A 22,072-nucleotide genomic window follows, 5' to 3' on the forward strand; every position below is an offset into this window, starting at 1 on the left:
AGCTCATTTCATATAAAAAAAATGATCTAGTTCTCCCCAGCACAGTCTATATCCGGTCTAGGATATTGTCAATGTAGCTTCAATGGTAAATAACAAGTCCACATAGAACTAAAACCTGGTATCCATAAAAAAAAAATTTAAAAGATTCTGAAGTTTTGCTATAAAATTATTTGCACAGTAGAGATTTACAATCAGCACTAAGCACCTATTCCAATATATATTAGTTGTACAGTTCTAAACAGTACATCAGCAAATGAAGACAGAGAATGAAAATATCTTCATAAATCACTTGCTGAAGCTCTAAAGAAACAGTAAGAAGGATGACATCCAAGATAATCTTACATTAAAAATATAAAGTTTTAATATTAATATGCTACCTACTTGATGTAAGCTGTCAGAACAGGTAAGTGAAAATGCTGATAAAAAAACAGGCCAAAAAAACTTCAAAAAAACCTCAAAACTGAAAACGTATTGCCAGAATAAACAATAATTACATCAGAACACAGTAACCAAACATAAAGCCACTACAAAATAAAACAGAAACTATCGATACAGCTCGGAAAAGGAAAACAGATTAACTGACCCTGCAGGACCTTTGATTTTGTAAAGACCGGCAGACAGGCTAGATTTCATTTATTCTGAGCAGAAGTCAAAAGTGCCAACAATGAACATGAGCAGGATTAAACCCACTGCAGCAGCACACAAGGACTGGAATTAAAGATTTAAGAAACAAGGTGCCAAAGGTATCAGTCTTTGATTTTGAAATAATGAAAAGCTTTAGAAGACAAAGAGTAAATCCTGAATTTACAGAGCTATCTTTGACAAGTTGTTTGCCAGCTTCAACAGCAAACTGTACCTCTTAAGGTACAGTTGAAAAATTTCTGACTAGTTTAGTAGAAACTAATTTTATTGAGATTAATGGAAAATCTAAAGAGAGTTATCAACTTCAACTACTTAACCTAAATGAACAGCAAGTATTTACAATGAAGACTTGAATCTGCAACAAAGCTATTAATGGTTGTTACATCTCACTTAGGACAAGAATAAGAATTTACTCAGTGGCTCAAATTATGCTTACACCAGAGTCCCGTACATATATGAAATTGGTCTTAATGACAAGACTTCTTAAACATAATGCAATGATGCTGAAAAATGCATATAACTAAACATAAAATCATATTGTGTTAGCTCTTTACAAAGTGGAGTTACATTGTGACTTTATCAAGTATTTTAAATAATTACCACTCATTCTGAAGCAATTCAATCTTATGATTCAACAGTAAAGACTACATTACCACAGAAAACTGGGGAGCACTGTAGCATAATTTCACTGCATTCTCAGATGAGATATTCTGCATTCTGGTTGCTGAGATAGAAGTATAAACATTTTTAATACATATTCCTTTACTACCACAACAATAATGAAAATCATGCTGTTTCATTTCAAATACTTGCCTTAACCTATAATTATTTCACATACCTATGCTGCAAACATTTCTACTACATAACATACTGCAACACAAACAGTTCAGAATTGTTTGCCAGCACAGTCTCAAGCTAGCCTGCTTAAGATCAGTTATAATGAAAAGTTATTATAATAGGAAGAAAAGTTATCCACTGTTAGAATGTGAATCCTCCCTTTTAACAGGACAGCACAAGCTCTGAACCAGAAAAAAGATCACTTCAAAACATAAAATAAAGGTGACATACCGGTTTCAACACACTGTTTTGCTTTTGAGTATTCCCTAGTTCTATCAAGAAGAAGCCACAAGTAATATCTGAAACACTACTCACAGCATGCTACTTTGGCTCTACCACTCTGTTCCTCATAGCTTTTACAATCCAGTTCCACTTTTATTTTATTGGCCTTAGTATTATGCACTGCATGGCAGTTATTGAACAGTTTTAAAAAGCTCAGTACATTAATTGCATCAACATGAAGTACAGGACATATGGAGAACTTTTGCCTGTAACTATGAAAGCATCTCCAACAATCGTTTTACTGGAAAACCGCCAAGTTTAAATTGAATAAACTATTTAATATTTGCAGAGTCTAGCAATTTACTGTCCCCCAAAATGAATCAATTAAATAAGCTGTACACTTTAGGAGTTCCGCAGAGAATTAAAAAGTGTACTTGTAGGACTGTCTGTGCACTGCATGGCAGCTACTCCTGAACACATCAGCACCAGAACTAGATGACTTCACTCAACACCCTTTAAAAGTGATTACTTCCTGCTGAATAGTGAATGCTGTACCACCTATCTAAAGGATGATGCACCTATGTTTGGTTAAAAGTCGGGAAATGTCCAAGGACCCTTATTGCCACATGATGGATGTACAGACTGCTAAGTCCTTGGGTTGGTTATCTTTAGAAGGGACATTTTGTCTTAGATTCCTGTTGTACATGCAACGTGGCGAAGACGAAGACTTTAAACATGGCCGCTAAGGAATAGAGTCTGCGTAGAGACAACTCCTCAAGGACACTGCGCAGGCACGAGATATGTAAATGAATTCTCAGAATTGTAATGAATATGTAAACAATTTCTTGGAAAACTAGTGACTAGGTATGAGTAGCTTGTATAAAGGGGGGGACTGAAAAGTCGCCTCTGGGCTCGTGACTTTGGTGGAGCGATCCCCCATGCACCCAGCGCTGCCGAATAAAGATAACCTCCGCTCGCCTGCATATTGCTGACTGATTCTTCAAATCACTGCATTTAATACTTTTTATATATACCTATATACACATGTACTTATGCAAGAGTTCCAAACATATATGAAATCAGTCTCAGCGACACAACTTTTTAAACATAATGCAATGCTGCTGAGAGATGGCACACAACTAAATATAAAATCATATTCTGCCAGCTCTTTACAACAGAGAGATAGGTTTCCAGTAGGATTTCTAGTGGAAAAATGGATGCCTTCCTCACTAGGAGCTGTAGACAGAAAACCAAAGGTTAACATCTGCTGTCCAAGAAATCAGGACTAACAGTTAATCTATTTAGAAACATGCTTATTTAAAAAAAATAAAATTGGAGTTTCCTAAGAACACAGAGCTTAGAAATTCTCCACAATTAAGACTGCAATACAAAAAAGCACTTTTTATAAAAATCATTCTTTGTTCTTGACTTGAGAATAAAGGTTGCTATTTAATCTGCCTGCAGTTCAGGCTGTTCAATATCTGTCAAGAGACAAGATATCAAAGCACACAAACTGTTGAATACTTCATAAAACTCTTAGGTATAAGTAGATGTACGGTACTGCAAGCATACACTGACCTCCTCCCCCCATCCCACCTAAACCCTGTGGCCTAAAAAACATTCAGGTCTTCTAGTCTTGAAATACCTAACCAAATCCAGTTGACAGTAACTTCTTCTCCGAAGGAAGAACGGGAAAAAGTTCACTACCTCCAGGAAAAGGAGAAAGATGGGAAAAAAACCTGTATTTTGGAACTTGCAAAGATTAATTTGTAGGTAATAACTATTTGTCCTTGAACATAACCTTCTGAATGTGCACTAATGCCCCAAGGCAACAATTTTTACATCCACAGCACACATCTTGAACATACTAAGAGGAAACCATCCTGATACGCGTGATGTGTTTCAGACAAAGTATGAGACATAAAAACAGTATTTTTGTGAAGTGTTTTTTTTTATGGGAAAAAAAGATGCACGACTGTCTAACCGCACCTGACAGGTGGCTTAGGCATCACAGAAGGAAGACAAGCTCTGAAAGTTACACACAAAACCACACGGGTCCATCAGGTTGCAGGCCCGGCGCTGCCAGGCGGGCCAGGGCAGCCCCTGCCTTCCGCCGCTGGCCCACACGGCCACGTTCCCGCCAGCGAGGGGAGGCGGGAGTCCTTCAAAGTGACACACGGCTGACCCCGGCTGCGGCCAAGGGGCCGGGGACGCGCGTTACCTGCTGGGCAACCTGAGGGACGAGGGCTCCCGCGGCCAGGTCTTGCCTCACGGCGCTGAGGCGGGCGACGTCTGACAGCCACGGACCCCGGCCCCCCCGCAGGGCCGCTCCTCCGCGCCGCCCCCGGGCCCCGCAGCCCCGCGCCCGCCCCCGGCGCCAGGCCCCCACCCGCCCCCGCGGCCCACCCGGCCCCTGCCCGCCGGCGAGAGGCGAGGCTAACGGAGCGGGGATGCTGCTGCCGCCTTACCTGAGCCAGGACCGCGGGGAACGCGCCCGGCCGCCCACTGTAACACGCCACCAGGGAGCCTCCCCCGAGCAGGGCGGCGGCGGCGACCCTCCAGCTGGGCGGGCGCCGCTGGCCCCGAGGGGGCCGCAGCCCGGCGAGCCGCCCTCTCAGCGGCACTCGGGCGCCCGCCGCCAGTGCCGCTCTCCACGCCGCCATCTTCCCGGAAACCGCGGCGTTGCCGCCGATACCGGGGCGGCCCCTGCTCCGCCGGCCGCGGGGCGCATGCGCAGCGCCGGGCCCGGGGCCGTGAGGCCGCTCGCTGCCCGCCCGGCGGGGTGGCGGTAGCCCGGTCTCGGCGGGATCGTGCTGTCCCCTACGAGAGCGGAGCGCGCAGGCCCCGCTCCGCGAGCGGGAGGGAAGCTACCCGCAAACCGGAGGGGACGGAGCTGGCGGAGAGGTAACGCAGGCAGAGGTGCGCAGGGTTTCGCAGCAGCGACCGGCGCCGCAGGGCCGCCTTCCCGGCTTGGAGGAGCGCCCGGCCTCCCGACCCCCTCACCCCGGGCCGGGTAGGCCCCCTCAGGGGTGAGGCGAGACGGCAGGGCCCCGGCTTCGAGCGTTTCGCAGGCAACAGCTTGAATGGAGGGGCTGCTCGGCGGGCAGAGGCCCTGCGCGGCCGGGCCGGGCCCCTGGGAGCTGCAGCTGCCCCTGCCTCCCCGGCCCGGGCAGGGGACAGGGCCTGGCCGGGGCCGGGCTCGGGGCGGTGCGTTCCTGGCGGAGAGGGCAGGCGGTGGCTGGCGACAGGCGTTTTGTGTGTGCCAGGGAAGGGAGCACCGAAGGCCTCGCCGCGGTGCTCCGGCAGCTCTTGCCAGCACCCTGTGTTTGTCACAGAGCTCAGCTTGACGTTATTCACTGATGTGACTCTCCTTCCAGAGCGTTGGGCCACTGCCGAGTACATAAAGAGCGACAGGTGACGAACTGGGTTTGTGCTGGGCAAGACAGGGCTGTGAGCTTGCCCTAGCGGGGCTGACCCCTGCCCTGTGCTGTGCCATGCCATTAGGGCTCGCTAAGCACTGGAGATGTCCCGTATGGATGCGTCGCTCTGCATATGTTCCAGATGAGAAACAACAAAAGCATGAAGAAGTTTAGAACATCCTTTCCAAGGGCAGAGTAGAGTTTGTCTTGAAATACAGATGACGGAAGATACTGTTTACAGAAACCGTCATGACAGAGGTGGTAACTGAAAAGCATTGCAGATTGACTTAACCAGCAGTGTTAACTTGTGTTAAAGTCAGCTATTCACTGTGAAAGTGTTAACTTGTGTTAAAGAGCCATTCACTGTGTGCTTTTCTGTCCGTTTTAACAAAGCTTTCTAGGCCTTAATTAGATTGAGTTGACCACACTCAAACATTAGTTGATCCTGGTCAAACGTTGGGCCATCTGGGAATTAATGATCACAGGGAGTAAATCAGAGAGGAAGTTAAATGTCATTTTGCGTTGGCAGTGGCAGCATCTGCGTTTTCAGAGTAGTTCACTTAGTGGCTCCATGTGAATGCGGGACAAGACTGGGGAGGGAACTGCTGCATGCACTTTCTCATTACTTTGGTCTTTGGTTAAAGGCCTTCAGAAAGTACTTGGTCCATTTTAGCAAACTGTTATCTTTCACCTCTTCCTGATACAACAGCCAATACTGTGTTGTCAACATTACAAATGCAGTGGTACAGGCTCTGAAACATCTGGAAATGCTTTTTTTGCCCTCTATCCCCTGACAAATGGTGATCATCCATCAGTGCCACTGAAGTAATTTTAGTACACTCTCCTTCCCTGACCTGAATTCAGAGTCATTAATTCAGTTTCATAGATGGTAATTTCAGTCATCTAACTAATGCCATCTCAGAATTTATCCCGTCTTCCATTAGCTTGTGATGTTCACTGAGTGTCATTCTGTGAAGTGTTTGGGACATCTTCAGGAATGTGCCACCTGAACCCTTAGCAGGATACAAACCCTTCAGAAACACCTTCTCTGGGGAACACAAATGACTGCTTATTGCAAAATCACCCAAGAGTGCAGCATGAGTGGTTTCCATCTCTGCAGACTAATGTACATTGCAAAATCTTTTTCCTATCCCCAGAGACATAGAAAGTAACTCATACAGGCAAATCCTTTCTAATCCCCAGCTACGGTAAAACATAGCAGCAAAATCCCTCTGTTGTTATACACAAGCACACAGTGCAAAATCCCACTTCTTCTGCAGAGAGGTAAAACTTGCAGCAAATTCCTGTCCCTTATTTCTGCTTCCCTCTAGACAGACAAAATATTTTCCATCCACGTCTTATAGTTTGACATGTAATATTTGCACAAGCAGATTAAGAGTACTTCCCTTTCTGTGTCAGCCAATAACAAGCACTTCATGAATGCTGGCAACATCCCAGAAACATTGTAGAGGATGGCTGAGATTTGAATTCTGAATGCCAGATCCCTTGATGTTGAACACACGACCACAACACAGGTAAGCAGGTTTAGTTCAGCACCCTGCCAGGCATTTTCAGTTTTTCTTTGAGTAAGAACAAGTAAGTAGGTCATTTGTCTTTCCTCAGATGACATTCCCGACTGGAACAGATACAACTGCAATGTGAATGGAGAACTATTCTCAAACGGCTGCAAGCACGCAATGCTGATGAAGAAGTGTCCTTAGCCACCCCTTTTCTCCCTGCAGTAAATTCACCCCGTGTATGCAGCATGCAGGAGTGCAAAGCTACTGCTGCGCTGACGTGGCTCAAACCTGTGTTGCCGTAACTAGGCTGGTATATTTGTGGGTGCTAGAACGTATGCCTAAGTAGCTAGAAAATTCTTGGCTGTTGAGACACAGTCCTGTTTCACCTGATACAGCATCACTGCAGGGTAGGTTATGACAGAAGGCAAAGATCACTGCAATCTATAGAAATGACACTGACAGTCTGGTAAATATAACAGGAGCTTCATCAGAAAAACTGAGCTACATGGTGACAAAAGTAATCAACTGCTATGCCCTGTGGTACTAAAATGTTAGTTCAGAGGCTCCCTTTCCCATCCAGCTCAGTTTGCCCTTCAAGCAAATGAACAGGCTAATAAAATATTTTCTTAAATGTTTAAGAATCTAATTTTCCTGTAAGATTCAGTGCTCCACTGAATTGTTATATAACAATACTTAAATGCAGTCATTTCTTGTTAAGCATAATGTGCTTAACATTACGCTTACTGTGAAGTCACGTCAAAAGACAAAACCACATGACCATGAAACAAAACTCTTGTGACTCCTGTGATTTTTAGGAAATTATGTTTGGCAGAACCTTTAGTTCTTCCGAGGTTTGTTACAAAGTCAAAAGCAAAAATTAAAAATACCAAGCTCCAAAACCATACAGCTCCACGTGCCTGAAGGTCCACTTTCAGTGTCTTTTAAGAGTGCTAGGCCAAGTTGCAACAGGGATTCACTTTCTGCTAGAACTCCAATCCCCTCAAGAGCATTAGGCTTAGTGCCAGCATTCATTTACTTTTGTAACAGCTTAAATTGACTCCTGTTACATTCAGTCCAAACTCTTTCTCACTATTTCAGCTAGAATAAGAGTTGATGGATGCATTCAGTCATCCAATCTGAGGGCCACCCATCATGCTTGTCTGTCTTCAGGGACTCCAAATGCTGTGTATACTGGACTGGGAAGGCAATACTCACCCATTTGTGAGTTGAGGGAGGGGCTGTGTTGTGGTTTAACCCTAGCCAGCAACTACATACCATGTAGCCACTCACCCACTCCCCCTGCCCTCCACCCCCAACACTTGGTGGAATGGGGGGTAGAATCAATAAAAGGTAAAACCTGTGACTTGAGATAAGAACAGTTCAATAATTTAAATCAAGGAGAAAAAATAATAATAGAGGAGGAGGAGGAGAGAGAGATATAAAATCTAAGGGAAAAACACAAAGTGGTATACGGTACATATGCACACCACCCATTGACCGATGCCCAACCATCTCAGAGCAGTCATCGGTGGCCCCCAGTCAACTCCCCCCAGTTTATACAGTGAGCATGACATTCTGTGGTATGGAATATCCCCCTGGCTAGTTCGGGTCAGCTGCCCTGGCTGTGCTCCCTCCCGGCTTCTTGTGCACCTGCTCACTGGCAGAGCATGGGAAACTGAAAAGTCCTTGATTTAGAGTAAGCACTACTTAGCGACAACTAAAACATCTCTGTTATCAACATTATTCTCATACTAAATCCAAAACACAGCACTGTACTGCGCTATGACAGAACATACAGTTCTATCCCAGGCAAAACCAGGACAGGCTGGCAAGCCACTTTTTATATCCATGACGCCATTTAACAAGAAATAGCATGGGGATGGTCTGACTTATTTACTTTATGTACATTTGACAGTAAGCTCCAATCAAACGTAAGATTTAGTAGGCTAGGCACTGTCCTAACAATATTTTGGATACTTTCCTAGAGGAGCTGGACAGACAAGCTAATTGAAAGACAGAAAATATCACTGCTTGGTTTTGTAGGTTAAAGACCTGGACCATAGATTAAATTCTGCCCGATGTCAGATGGAAGACCGAAGTGGAAGGTCTCGCAAAGCCAGACCTTCTTTAGCCCCTTCAAAATTACATTGGTCGTCCTAAGAATATAATTTGTATTTTACTTCACAAACATGAGAACAATCTGTCTGCCTATGATTACAAGGAAAATGCTCTGAAGCAGATAAGGATATAAGCACAAGGAAGACAAGTTTTGTTACAAATGATAAAATGAAATAATCTTAGCACACTTTGAAAACTACAGGGTGATTGGATAAAACTGGACAGTCATTAAAGTTGCCTGGCTGATACCTTGATCTTTATCCAGAGTCTCAAAGTTTCTGTACCAAGGTTGTTTATGGTGAAGGTTGGGAGTTGACTTCAGGAATTTCCAAAGCAGCTTTGTATGCTAGAAAGGCTATTATTCATAGAATCATAGAATATTTTGGGTTGGAAGAGACCTTTAAAGGTCATCTATTCCACCCCCCCTGTGATGAGCAGGGACATCTTCAACTAGATCAGGTTGCTCAGAGCCCTGTCCAATATGACCTTGAATGTTTCCGTAATTTCTACCCATCCCTCCTCCACAAGAAAAAAATACAAACACATGAAAGAGAAGTCTCAAGGAAGCTGAAATACCTTCCTCTGATGAAGCAGCCTTAAGATGACAATGTGCTGTTAGTTTACAGAAGGTTCTGTTATTTTATAGGCTTTAGAGTTGATGGAAATGGAACCGATTAGCAGGCAGTCAACATTCATTCACTAGTAAGACTGAAAATAAATATGAACATTTTGTGGCTAGATAGCACTGTTCAGCTCATAAATAAGGGTTCACAGCAATCTTTGCATTTAGGAGTTAGGCCATAAATATAGCTTAGCTTCAAATAGTTTCAGCTTGCTAAAGTTACTTGAAAGCTTATCATGATAAAGTCCATTTAAAAGGAAAAGAATTAAAATTTATCTAAGATACACGTCCCCAGATACCTCTTCTAGCATTAATTTATATTGACCTTCCTAACACAGTAACTGTCTTCTCATGCTGTTCCTATGTAGTTAGCTGAAAAACACCTTACTGGCATATATAACCAGTTCCCTCAAACCTCAGAGAATTACTTTTTTAAGTCAAGTTGAAAAATCAGAGCATACAGTTGAAAGCAAAATTTACGGTTTTAAAAAAATGTGAGAATTGAAGATACTAGTAATGTAACTGGAAAGAATTTAAAGTACAATTTCTTAAGTTGCCAGTGACCTTTTTGTGATGTTTGATTCATAAAAGAAATGGCACACAGACTATTGAAATACTGCTTTTATGTGAATAAAAACATGCAGGTCAAAACTGATACTCTTTTGTGAAGGAACATGCGTGTTTTTTTTTAATTTGAGACGTATATTTGTGAGGGCTCTCGAGGCCAAGCTGTAGGTCTCAATTCTGTGACGAGTTACATATATTATGCCTGAATTTAAGCATTTTGAAAAGTTCTGTGGTCTGAAGCAAGGCTACTCCTACTGCATAAAATTAACTGCATACATAAATCTTTGAAGACTGGGGAGTTTCTTGCTATTGGATGAGAACTGTTGTTCAACTGCTGTTTTATCTTTCAATAATAAGATACCATGGCACTTTTGCAACAATAACAGAGGTCCCCTGAAAATATTTTAAGTAATGGAATTATACTATGTGCTTTAGTGGTTAATATTTTCCTTATGGTTCCAGCTGAATAAGTTATACTTCATTTTAGTTCTTTCAAACATTCTTCTGTACTGTTGTGAGCACCAGTTAAAAAGATAGACCCATCTCTTAGTGAAATCCTATTATTTAGACTTTTTAGTTGTATCTTTACATACATACATATAGATAGATACATAATTATGTATGTCCTTTGCCTATAATATATTAATTGTAGGATTGATTTCCTGAAATCTTATTACTAGTGCTTCCTATTTCAATGCAAAATTTTATTGTGGGTACCTTACTGTATTTCAGAGAGCATTTCTTCTCTTTTCTTTCATTCTCTGAAATCATTGTGAGCATTGTCATCAATTTTAATTATACCAGTATTTCACCCTAAGTTTTATGGGAAGAGTTGACAGCAATAACTACAGTTAAGGTTGCCTAACACTTTTCATTGTATAGATTCTGTACTTTAAAAAGAGAGAGGGATAGAAATTGTACATAAGGGTACAATAAAACAAGTCAAGATTAGCAAAGTTAATTTTATCTGTGTTACTTGAAAAACCAGAAGGATTTATTAGGGACTCAGACTCTATATTTTTAAATGCAATGTGACTGATATAATTTTAAATAATTATTGTTATGTAGTTCAAAAAATACAATAAAGATGGCAAAGACATTACTTCACAGTATTACTAAAGAAACAATTATAGAATTATCACTATTTTCACCTGTAAAATATTTTTAAAATATATGTTTGTTTGAAATGTTGAAGTAGAATAACCATCGTATACCTTCTTTCTTGTTTCTTTTCCCAGACCACTGTCTGAAGCTGCTATTAATAACACTTTGTAGTACTACTGTGGTTTATTAATGAAAGTTATCTTAAATTATAACACCTTTAATACTGCTGAAGATGGTGAAGTGTATATAATTACTTCTTTGAAAAAGAAGGGAATTATGAAACTCTAAATTACTGTTTTCGGTAATTTATTCCATTATTTTAAGTAGTGTTTACTTCTTTTGCTCAGAATACTATTTATGATCTTTGATTGCACCTATTCTTGTATAAGCAGGGCAAGGCATGATTATTTTCCAAATATGTGTGTTTAGTTGTTTAGTAACTAAAATTAGTATAGGGTCTAATCTAAGCTAATAGTGCGAGTCTGTGGTAGACACATAACTTCACTATAAAAGGGTCTGTGATCCTTTCATAAAAAAGTTGAAAGTCCTAATACAAAGGTCATTGTGGTCAGCAGAGTTGGTTTCCATAGATAGATGTGTGCATCTGGCTCTTACAGAATTGAAAAATAGCTATACTCTTTGTGTAAATATTGTGGGCAGTCTTGGTATATTCTCTAGTGAGGGTTTCCTCAGTCTGTAGCTACATCAAAAGCAACTGCTGGAGCCACTCACAAAGGCATAGTAATAATGGCACTAATAAAAATCCCTGAAAAAACTGTGGACAAAGCTGCTCTTCGGGGAATGGTCCCCACTTGGCACCATTCAGGCAGGATCTGTTGGCTGAGTGCACCCAAAGAGGATTTCCAGTCCATTACAGGGCCTTCTTCTAGAAAAGGGAAGGATCTTGAGAGAACTTGAGGGAGTTGGTACTCTGCAATATCTGAATTGCATGTACCCAAGGAGGCGTATGCTGTATCAAAAGAAAAAAGTCAAGATACACAGACTGGCTCTGTTCACAAAGCTTAGGGATTCTCCTGTTCACATGGCATTCACAGTGTTTATGGGTCTCATGTTCCTGCAGTTAGGTATAGCCTCCCTGTATCTAGTCTGTAATAGATTTAGTTGGAGCAGCCCAGAGCACAGCCAGGACACCTGTATGGTGCTGGTTCTGCTCCCTGAGCTCGTTCTTTTATGTAGCACAAAAGATGTACCCTTAAAGTATTAGTCAGGATCCACAGCAAATCAGCTACAACTTAGTTTCTGAGGAAAGGGGACTAGGGAAAATAAACCACATGTAACAGAGGTTTGTGTGGAACGACAAGGATATATAAGACATAGCTAAGATTTATCCAACTGAAATGCTTACATATAGGTGTCTGCACCAGAATTTATCGCTGATCGCTGTCGTTATAGTCAATGGGGAGAAGTATGCATCTCTGTGTCATCATTTGTCTCGTCTGAAGATGAATGTTTAAAGCAGCTCAGATGAATCTCAACCAAAGAAACACCCATGTCAGTCTTTTTGGCTGTAAGGGGAACCAAGATTATTTTAGTTCAGCTGTAAGTATCTGCACTGTGGGCTACTTATGGTTGCTGCAGAGATTCTTGAAAAGGAACTCTTGCAGATCTGGATACCAAACTTGCTGGGCACGTACTGTCAGAGTTGGCAACAAAGGAGATAGCCAGACACAGTTTGATTATGAGGTGCCATGCTGATGACAGGTAGAAGTGTTACTTCAAGGTGCAGCTGAGGGAAGAATCACTTACTGCTGTTGCATGAGAGAAGTTGTAGTACCCTCCCTACCTAAGCGTTCTGGTTTCAGCTGGGACAGAGTTAATTTTCTTCTTGGTAGCTGGTGCAGGGCTGTGTTTTGGATTTGGTGTGAGATCAATGTTGATAGCACACTGATGTTTTTAGTTGTTGGTAGGTAATATTTATACTAAATTAAGGACTTTTCAGTTTCTCAGGCCTTGCCAGCTCCAGGAGGAGCACAAGAAACTGGGAGGGCACACAGCCAGGACAGTTGACCTGAACTAGCCAAAGGCGTATTCCATACCATAGGACATCATGCTCAGTATATAAGATGGGGGGAGCTGGACGGTGTCTGTTGATCACTGCTCTGGGACTGGCTGGGCATCAGTTAGCAGGTGGTGAGCGATTGTGTTGTGCATCACTTGCTACTAGGCTTAAGAACATTTGTATTTGGGAACATTGGAATTTATGTCTCTTTTGTGTCTTGACTTGCATGAAAAATATGCATATCCTCTGTCAGTTCAGGCATCATCTGCTGCAGAGACTGCTCAGAGAGAGCTCAGGAAGGTGGATGGTCCAGTGGTCCAGAGGCTACCTGCCTGCTTGCCTGTGGTAGTTGAAGACACTTAGGAGTGCTAGGCTTCCCATTATAGGCTGCCCCTAAGCGTGACTGGGTGGGGCTCTATGAGTAGGGAGAAGGTGACTGATGAAAGCAAGTTGTTTCTTGTTCTCTACAGCAACAAGAGAGACCACCATTTTGACTCAGAGGACCTGAGGTCAGTCTGGAGCGTCCCACTCCATAATCCCTGAGAAGCTCTAGGAAGCTGTGGCAGCAGTGGAGGATTGAGGACCAGCAGGACTGTCTGTGGTTTGATCTTACTCCAAATCTACCCATGACAGCTGTCTGTTACACCTGGTAACATCCTGGTACCCAAAAGAGCCCACTGCTCTTACCAGATCTGGATGGACAAAGTAGAAGGCAAGTTTGAGGAATGAATATTGCATTATTATGTTGAATAAATCGTGGGTTAGCAGTTGTTGCTACAGACTAAGTAGGGTCTAAATGACTTAATGCCCATGCAAACTGCGTCTGTTTTCTTACCCTCCTTGTAGTCTACTCTACTCCTTATTCTCTTTTTATATATTCTCTATTTTATTATAAGACATATTGTATGCATCTAGCAACTAGGTTTACTTGCTGATTGCCAGAAACTCAACTACCACTAGTAGCTGGGGTGGTACCAGAGTCCCTGCAGCAAGAGCAACAGGGGACTGCAGTGCTCTGAAGGGTTAGAGTACCTCAGCAAGAACTAAGTATTACAGCATCTGTGGAGGGTCACTAGAGGTTGATTGCCTTCTTTTGGTACCGTGAAGCGCAGTAGGCTGAAATGACTTGTCTAAGATCTTAAAGCAAGGCAGTGACAGAGCTGGAAATAATCCCTGAGGGCAAAAGTTATTTGTAATGTATTTTCTGCAAACACTGCATTGCTTGGATGGTTTCCAGGTGATTATTGCAAATTAAGAGAAGAAATAAAATCTCTGCATTACTAAACTTTTGGGGTCCACGTGATTTTAAATCCAAGGATGTCTGTGTCTGTCTTATGCTACTGCTTGTCCACTGTCTTACATCCACCTTACATGTAATAGTTAAATTTTCCTAGCCATAGCTCCACTGATTCTAATTTGTTGTAATTTGCATTCTGAAGAGACAGGACAGATGATGGCAAGAACACATAAGGAAACAATGGCTAAAGCATGGTGAGAACGTCTAGCATTAACTTTATGCTTTATTCAGTGCACCTTATTCTAGTTCCTTTGTATCTAAATGACACAAGTTAAAAGTCCCTTATATTCCCTAAGACTCTGAGACCATCTCTAGGATTTTGATCTGCTTGAAGTCACTAGCAAAACTATCCTGGACTTAGTCTGGAACTTGGCTTTTTTGCTTCTACATATACTTGATAGCCTAAAACTTAACCCACCTTATTCATCATCTTTGTACCCCGGCCTTAGAAATAGGTTAGCCAGAACAAACAGTGAATGTCCTGCAGAAGTGGTGTTGGATTCCATAAAGTTATTCTCTCCCTTCTGCAAAAACTGTGACATCCTTAATCATGTTTTGATTGATGTTTTGACCCCAAACCCCAGCAAAACCCCAGATCATTACATAGTAGCATTAAAAAAAATTACTAGGTTGCAATTGCCTCTTAAGGATTATGTTAAACATTTTAATTAGTTACAATTTCCTTTGATAACTTACTTTTTTCAAAGCTGTAAACTTGTTCATTAGCCAGCATGCCACAAACCTGGCTAATTTGGATGCCCACATGCAATAAATATTATGGGTATCATGTAGACAAGCCAAAGTTTCTAACATTTCTCAAACATCAGATAGTCTTCAAAACTCAGAAGAAAGGTTACTGCTGTATGGATACGTAACAGAATAACTTTTAAGAAAGATAAGATACTTGGGTAAGAGAGATAGATTCACATTTCCTGCATCTACCTTCTGAAGTAATTCAGAAACTAGCCCAAGTACGCACTGAATCGTTTCCAGGTATTTCGGCTATCTTTGAAAACTCATGGAGGACAGAGGAGATGGTAGAGGACTGAAAAAGGAAAACATAATAGCTTTTAGAAGAGCAGAGAACTCAAGGTAGCCAGGTAGCCTAACTAACTTCCACCCCTGGATTCTAGAACAGATTATTAAATAAGCAGTTTCTAAAGGCGTAGAACATGTTAAAGTGATAAAAGCTTGCTGACATGCCTCTCTCAAGAACCTAACATGTCAAACCAAACTAATTTTCTTCTTTTCTGTCTTGCCTAGTAGATACAGAAGAAGCAGGGAAAATTACTTCACATAGATTTTGGTAAGGCTTCTGACTCTGTTCCCTGTTGTTTTTTGTAACTAACTAAAGAAGTATAGCCTAGATGAAATCACTAGAAGGTAAGGATGGATGAAGGCAACTGATCAAAAAATACTGCATTGGAAAAGTGGTTATTGGTGGCTTACAGTCAATTTGAGATGGCATTTCATGTAGGCTTTAGGAATTCGGGGACAGTTCTCTTCAGTGTGATGGGGGGAGTGACTAGACTATAGGCTTATAAATTTCAAAATTTATGTCAAGCTGGAAGAAGTTGGAAATACACTGGAAAAAGGAATCATAATAGTGAAATGATCCTCCCAAGTTGCAGACACGGCTTAAAATCAACAAGTGCAATAAATACAGGTTCTTAATGCTGATAAAGGAGGCATCAATTGCACAAAAGCAAGACAGACAGCCCCCCTGATGGGACAGCAAGACTGCAAAGATAACTACATAGATCTGAATAAACTTACAAATGAAATGAGATCCATAAATGTGATCATGTGACCTAAAGACAGTTCCCATGTATGATACCTACTGTCAGAGATAGAAAGATTGAATACTCCACTACAAATGATAGAACAGATCAGGTTGGAAGGTACCTTGAAAGACCATCTGGTTCAGGCTTTTGTAGGAAGGGAAGCCTAGAGGACATGCTTTCCAGATGCCTGAACTGGTTTACTGTATCCAGTTTGAGACATGAAGCTTTAAATAATATAAATACATAGAAGTGACTTAAGCAAAGTGCAACAGTGTAAGACCAGAGGAAAAACTGCAATTTATTTTAGTCTAGACAGTGAAAAATAGAGTAAGGGCTGACCTCTCCCAGTATGGAAAAGACTTTTCTAAGAATAATAGTGATCAGTGGTTCTTCAGCAGCCATTTAGAGAAAAACAAGGAGAATCATCTTAATTTCCAGATTAGAAAAATCGTTTTTGTTACAAATATAGGGAAAGAGTGGAACAAGCTATGTAGAGGTCTGCAGAATTCATGGGAAACTTTTTTCTGGACAAATTAAGTAACTATCTCTTGGGGCTGTTCTTTACATACTTCATTCTGCGCCACTGCTGTAGTTTGAGAACTGATCTCTTGAGATCCCTCCAGCTCTAAATTTCTGTGATTCTATGAGGTCTGTACATAGATGTACAAATGGTACAAAATGGATCTTCAAAGATTTCTTCTTCTATGAAAATGGAATGGGAAAATTCTGGATTATAGAGTCTAGCCTTTAGTTTAATTTCTTATATAGAAGTAAGGTTATTATAATATTAATTGGGGTTTTTTGTTGCTAGATACAGTTGTGAGGTTTTTTTATTTATTTTAAGCTTTCTATCTAAATGGCATAAATAAAAAGTTGCTCATACTAGATGTATTGTAAGTAATTCTAAAAGTGATGCAGCTTGGTTCAGGTGATTGAGTTCTGGGCCAGATAGCAAGAATTCCATTATTTGTACTTTACATTTCCACTGGTTTCTCCAAGTCCTTTAATGTGTCATTAAAGTCATCTGCCCTGCCACCTTCTATGAATCCTGGAGTTACAATATTGATACTGTACAATACACAACCCTGTTGTAATATAGATAATAATATTATGTGTTCAGTTTATGAATACCAAGTAAGGGCTTCCTGTAAGCCACATCTTTCATTCTAGCAAATCAGAAAAATGGTAAGATGTTTACTCACAAAAGGTATCTTGCCTGGTTTCTCTATACTTGGCAGTTATGGAAGTGGAAATTACTTCTATTGTTTTACACAAAAACAGAGATTTGGCAAGAGAAAGTTAAATGTAATTTGGAACACTTTGTAGTCTTCAGTCAGCCACATTTTCCCTGCCACCCAAATTGTTTAAAATTGTAAGTAGTTTTGCAAAGCTGTTAGCATTATTTTCTCAGCTCACCCAATTTTTTTTTTTGCAAGACATTATCTATGATGAATCAGAACATCTTTTATTAATATAGTTATAAGAGCATTAAAGCTGTCAGGTATAATTTGCAGCTTTTTCTCCTTTAGATTCAGCACTCTCTGAAAAAAAAGCTAATTTAATAACTAGGGAATCTAAGTTACAATCAAATTTATTATATTTACCAGACTTGAATTTCAGATGAGATAACATTAAATTGTACTTGAAGGGAAAAGAGCAGAACTGCCAGTGGGCATTGAATTAGCAGCCTGAAAAATGTCTTAATAATGTTGTGATCAAGAGTGTTATGATGATGAGAGAAGGATGAAGAGGAATTCTGTTTTGTCTTTCTCTGTATCTTTTACATGTTGTCCAAGCTGAAATGAAGGCTATAACCTCAGTCCAAAGCCTCAGTTGAGGGGAAAGAGTGTCCTCTTTTTAGATTTTTGTGTGACTTCCAGTATGCCTTTATAACCTAGCACTGCAAGTCTGCCTACAAATCTCTGAATTACTGCTAGAGAAGTAGATGCTTTTGTTTATGTGCATATATGAGCACTTGCCACTGTATGCTGCATTCCAGATGCAATCCTGTGAGTTCTGCATCCACAGGATTTCTGCTGAAGGTTTGTGAAAGGCTTCTGGACCAAGGTTTTCATGTCAGAAAGAGCTCAATAAAAGGCCTGTTCAAAAATAAACAAACAAAACCCCAACAAAAAGCAGTCTTTTCCTGTTGTTGACATTACTCTCCTCTGAGTCTGAGTCCCCCAACCCTCTTAATCAAGTCTGTGACACAGATCATCTTTTATTTACAGATACATGTTAAAGTGGCCTGGTATTTTGTGATCACATTAGTTGCATTTGTACTGTGGAGATTTTTACTTCCCAAAGGTGCTGCTAGCTTTTGTGTACACAATTTAAGCTTCAGCAGAGTTTTTGTTTTTCCCAAGGACTTCTAATGACTTTCAGATATTTAAAATCTGAATTGTTTTTGATTTGTCATCAGTTAAAGAATGGCCTGACCTAAATCTGGCAAAGGGGTTAAAGAAGAATGAAAAAGCAGTATTCCAGACAGCCAGGATATCATAAATATTCCTTTCCTAAAGGTACATTGCCACCTAGCAAACACCGAGAACAATGGTCACACAAATAGAGAAAAGAAATTTCAAAAGGCCTGTAAAAAAATAAAATGCTTAATTATGAAAAGCTTAATTGAAGAAAGAGCTTGGGGCTTGAGCATTTGTACTGAGCTCTTTGCACGAAGGGGACTGTTGCTGTATGGACGTGGCACACCATCAGCAGGACAGAGTAAGTCAACCGTTCAGCTGGCTCTGCAGTAGCTCTAACCCTCCACAGCTGAGAATGTTCACATCAGGAAGGGGGGACAGAAGATGATGATACATTAACGCCTTCTGGTACCCCAGAAGATGTGTGCGCTACAGTGCAGAGCCCTTGGTGCCAAAGGTAACTTTGACAAAGGGGTTATGGCACAGGGGCCATAGCAGGTACAAAGATACAGGGTCTTGCTCTGTAATTCTACATTCTTTTAGTCTGTTTATACACATAGGGCTTTGAGGAATCTCTTGGTTTGAGGATTACAAATTTGGTAAGAAAAGTGGAAGAGGATCAGATTATTACACAAGAGGAACTACATGAGCTTTAAGTTGAAGGGTAAGAACAAGATGAAATGTCCTAATACCCAGCGCAAGGTCATTGGGTGTTATTATTAAAGGCAAAGTTCTAGAATTTCTGCTCTAAATGCTTAGTGATTAAGAGCTTGAGGGTTCCATACCTTAGTATTTCTTGATCCAGTCATCAGCCACACCAAAGCATGACTAAGATGAAAGGCAAGGCTGGGGTGGAGTGTGGAGCTGATGAGATAGCTTCATACTGGGAGCAGAATGGAGATGAAATCAGAAATGACTGAATTGGTTAGATTGCACCTTCCTGAAAAGGGAACGAAGCAAAGAAGGGTAAGAACCTTTCAATAATTATAAGAAATCAGAGGGGGAAAAACAAAACCCAGAAGACAAGATGTGAAAACAGCTCACATGACTTTGCAATCTCATAGTTTATACTGTCAGCAAAAAGAGATAGGGTGGATTTCTGCAGACTCAACAGTAATTGCCATGCGGCAGCAGTTAGTACTATTGAAATACTGGAACTGATGGGAACCAACTAGGCTGTAGTGACTGGGAACAGATGTCCTCAGAAGAGCATGAGACAGCATTCCGCAGTGTGAGAGAAATCCTTGGCTGTCAGTCTAAACTGATGATTGGGTTTGTGGACTGGGACATGTGTCTCTCATGAGATAGGAATTTTAGCTTTTCCCTTCTTTTGTGTCAATAGATACCCAGTCTGGTCCTCAGTGAAGCTGGAATAGTCTTTTCTGTAAATGCAGCCTAATGGATATTAATTTTCAGTGGTTACATGTGTTCTAAATACCAGCATTATGACCAGCAAGGGGTGCCTGCGTTTGTGTATGTATTCAAGAAGGAGAGCAATGTCAGGAACAGTTCCTCTCCAGCTCAGTGTGAATTTGTGTTTTGTCATGATCTAGGCAAAACTGACCTTTAATTGAGCTGTTTATATTCCCCCTTGGAGTAAGCCTGGTTAAGCTCATGCAGTTCTGTACCACTGAGCAGTTGCAACTGGAGCCACTTGTGTGAAGCTTACCTCGGAAGGTTTGAGGTTGCTGCCTAATATCTGCCCAGTGAACAGAAGTAGGATTTGAATTAGCAGCTTGCCAAAGGTGGCTGAAGTTGTGAGGGTCAAAGCACCCACATTCAGCCCTGGTCAGGGAGCAGCCCTGAACATGCAGTAGCTGTGAGCTTTTATGCCCATGCTGCCTATCTCAAATAAGGGGGGAGGAGGCAGACTGCTCTGTGTTTAATGGGGAAGGGAGTAAAGACTGTGATATCTGTGCTTAAATGCTGTTCAAAAGATGCAATAAAAAGTGATTTTACAACGTGTTACTCAGAAGTAGTTTATCTCTGGGCTATTCTTGAACGAAATTGCTAGGAAGGTCAGGCTGGAAGGCAAGTTACAGGCAGAATTTAGTATTAAACTAATGTTCCTGTGTCTCATGGTATATATTGCGTACAAGCTTGCTGCTGTCTTGTTGCCTGTGCCAGCTTTTCTTCTCAGTTTGCTTAAGAATAATCATGGGAATAAAAATGTACCATGAATAAAGAAGTACCATGCTTATCAGCCTTCTTGGCAGCTTATGTCTGTTCTCCATAACCTGGCAGGACTACCCTGGTGATACCCAAATACTCTAAAGCAAAGATCATAGCTGTATATCCTATGAAATAAGAAACCTTAGTGATTTCTGTGTATTCTGTGCAATAGGAAACATTTAGTGATTCGGACTTGGTTGACATAATTTGCAGAAGGCTAAGGAGGTATGAATGATGTAAAGCAAGTATGTTAACTTCACATGAAAAAGATGCCATAGATTAGTGAAAGTGTAATCTCACTACAGAAAGATGAGGCGAGGAATTTAAAACAGCAGGAGCTTAAAATCGGGCACTGAAATCCTTATCCTTATGTAGGACATAAGTAAATAGTTAAAGACATTGGGGAGTCACCGCAACCCTATGCAATGGATGCAGGCTTGGGGAAGAGTGGCTGGGAACTGCCCGGTGGGAAAGGGCCTGGGGGTGCTGGCTGACAGCCGGCTGGGCATGAGCCCCCCGTGTGCCCAGGTGGCCAAGGGGCCAGCAGCGTCCTGGCTGGTGTCAGAAACAGTGTGGCCAGCAGGGCCAGGGCAGTGACCGCCCCTGTACTGGGCACTGGTGAGGCCGCACCTCGAACCCTGGGGTCAGTGTCGGGCCCCTCGCTGCAGGAGGGACGTCGAGGGGCTGGAGCGTGTCCAGGGAAGGGCAGCGGGGCTGGGGAAGGGGCTGGGGCACAAGTCCTGTGAGGAGCAGCTGGGGGAGCTGGGGGTGTTCAGCCTGGAGAGGAGGAGGCTGAGGGGAGACCTTATCGCTCTCCGCAGCTGCCTGAAGGGAGGTCATGGGGGGGGGGGGGGGGCGGGGGGGGCTGGGGGGGTGTGTGTGTTTGTGTGTGTCAGTCTCTTCTCCCAAGTGACAAGTGATAGGACAAGATGAAACAGCCTCAAGTTGTCCAGGGGAGGTTTAGATTGGGTATTAGGAAAAATTTCTGTCCTGAAAGGACTGTTGATCATTGGAACAGGCTGCCCAGGGAGGTGGTTGAGTCACCATCCCTGAGGGTATTTAAAAGACGTGTAGAGGTGGTGCTTAGGGACAGGGTTTAGTGGTGGGCTTGGCAGTCCTGGGTTAACAGTTGGACTTGATGCTCTTAAAGGTTTTTTCCAACCGAAACGATTCTATGATGAGATCTTAATGGACCTAATTTTCTGTATGTACTTTCTGAAGTTCACTTACTGAGTGCTCATATGAGGCATCTTCAGAGTTTTTGTATGTAATTGCCTAAAAAGAGACACCAAAGAGCAGTTCTGAGAATCTTAGCCGTTCAGTCT

At 41.9% G+C, this 22,072-nt stretch overlaps 2 protein-coding genes across 12 annotated transcripts in view; one reads left to right on the top strand and one right to left on the bottom strand.

Moving 5' to 3' along the window:
* The window catches only part of MICU2 (mitochondrial calcium uptake 2), a 151,414-nt gene extending 146,883 nt beyond the window's left edge, over window positions 1–4,531 (bottom strand). The window contains exon 1 of the mRNA XM_080375404.1: window positions 4,170–4,531. Coding sequence (XP_080231530.1) covers window positions 4,170–4,364 — 195 coding nt within the window. The 5' untranslated portion in view covers window positions 4,365–4,531. The remainder of the gene's footprint in view (window positions 1–4,169) is intronic.
* The window catches only part of FGF9 (fibroblast growth factor 9), an 84,655-nt gene continuing 67,046 nt past the window's right edge, over window positions 4,464–22,072 (top strand). The window contains exons 1-5 of one of the 11 annotated variants that reach the window (XR_013926034.1): window positions 4,500–4,605; window positions 5,079–5,378; window positions 6,512–6,655; window positions 6,744–7,047; window positions 13,542–21,544. Coding sequence is in view for 1 of the 11 variants with exons in the window: in XM_080375406.1 (XP_080231532.1) it covers window positions 13,768–13,783 (16 nt within the window). In the remaining 10 variants the exon portion in view is untranslated. Of the gene's footprint in view, window positions 4,621–5,078; window positions 5,379–6,511; window positions 6,656–6,743; window positions 7,048–13,541; window positions 21,545–22,072 lie in introns of those variants that run through there. The other 10 variants (XR_013926035.1, XR_013926036.1, XR_013926028.1 and 7 more) reach the window with 10 other exon arrangements.

Source organism: Falco punctatus (genome assembly GCF_963210335.1).
Source record: "Falco punctatus genome assembly, chromosome: 2".
NCBI classification, from domain to species: Eukaryota; Metazoa; Chordata; class Aves; order Falconiformes; family Falconidae; genus Falco; species Falco punctatus.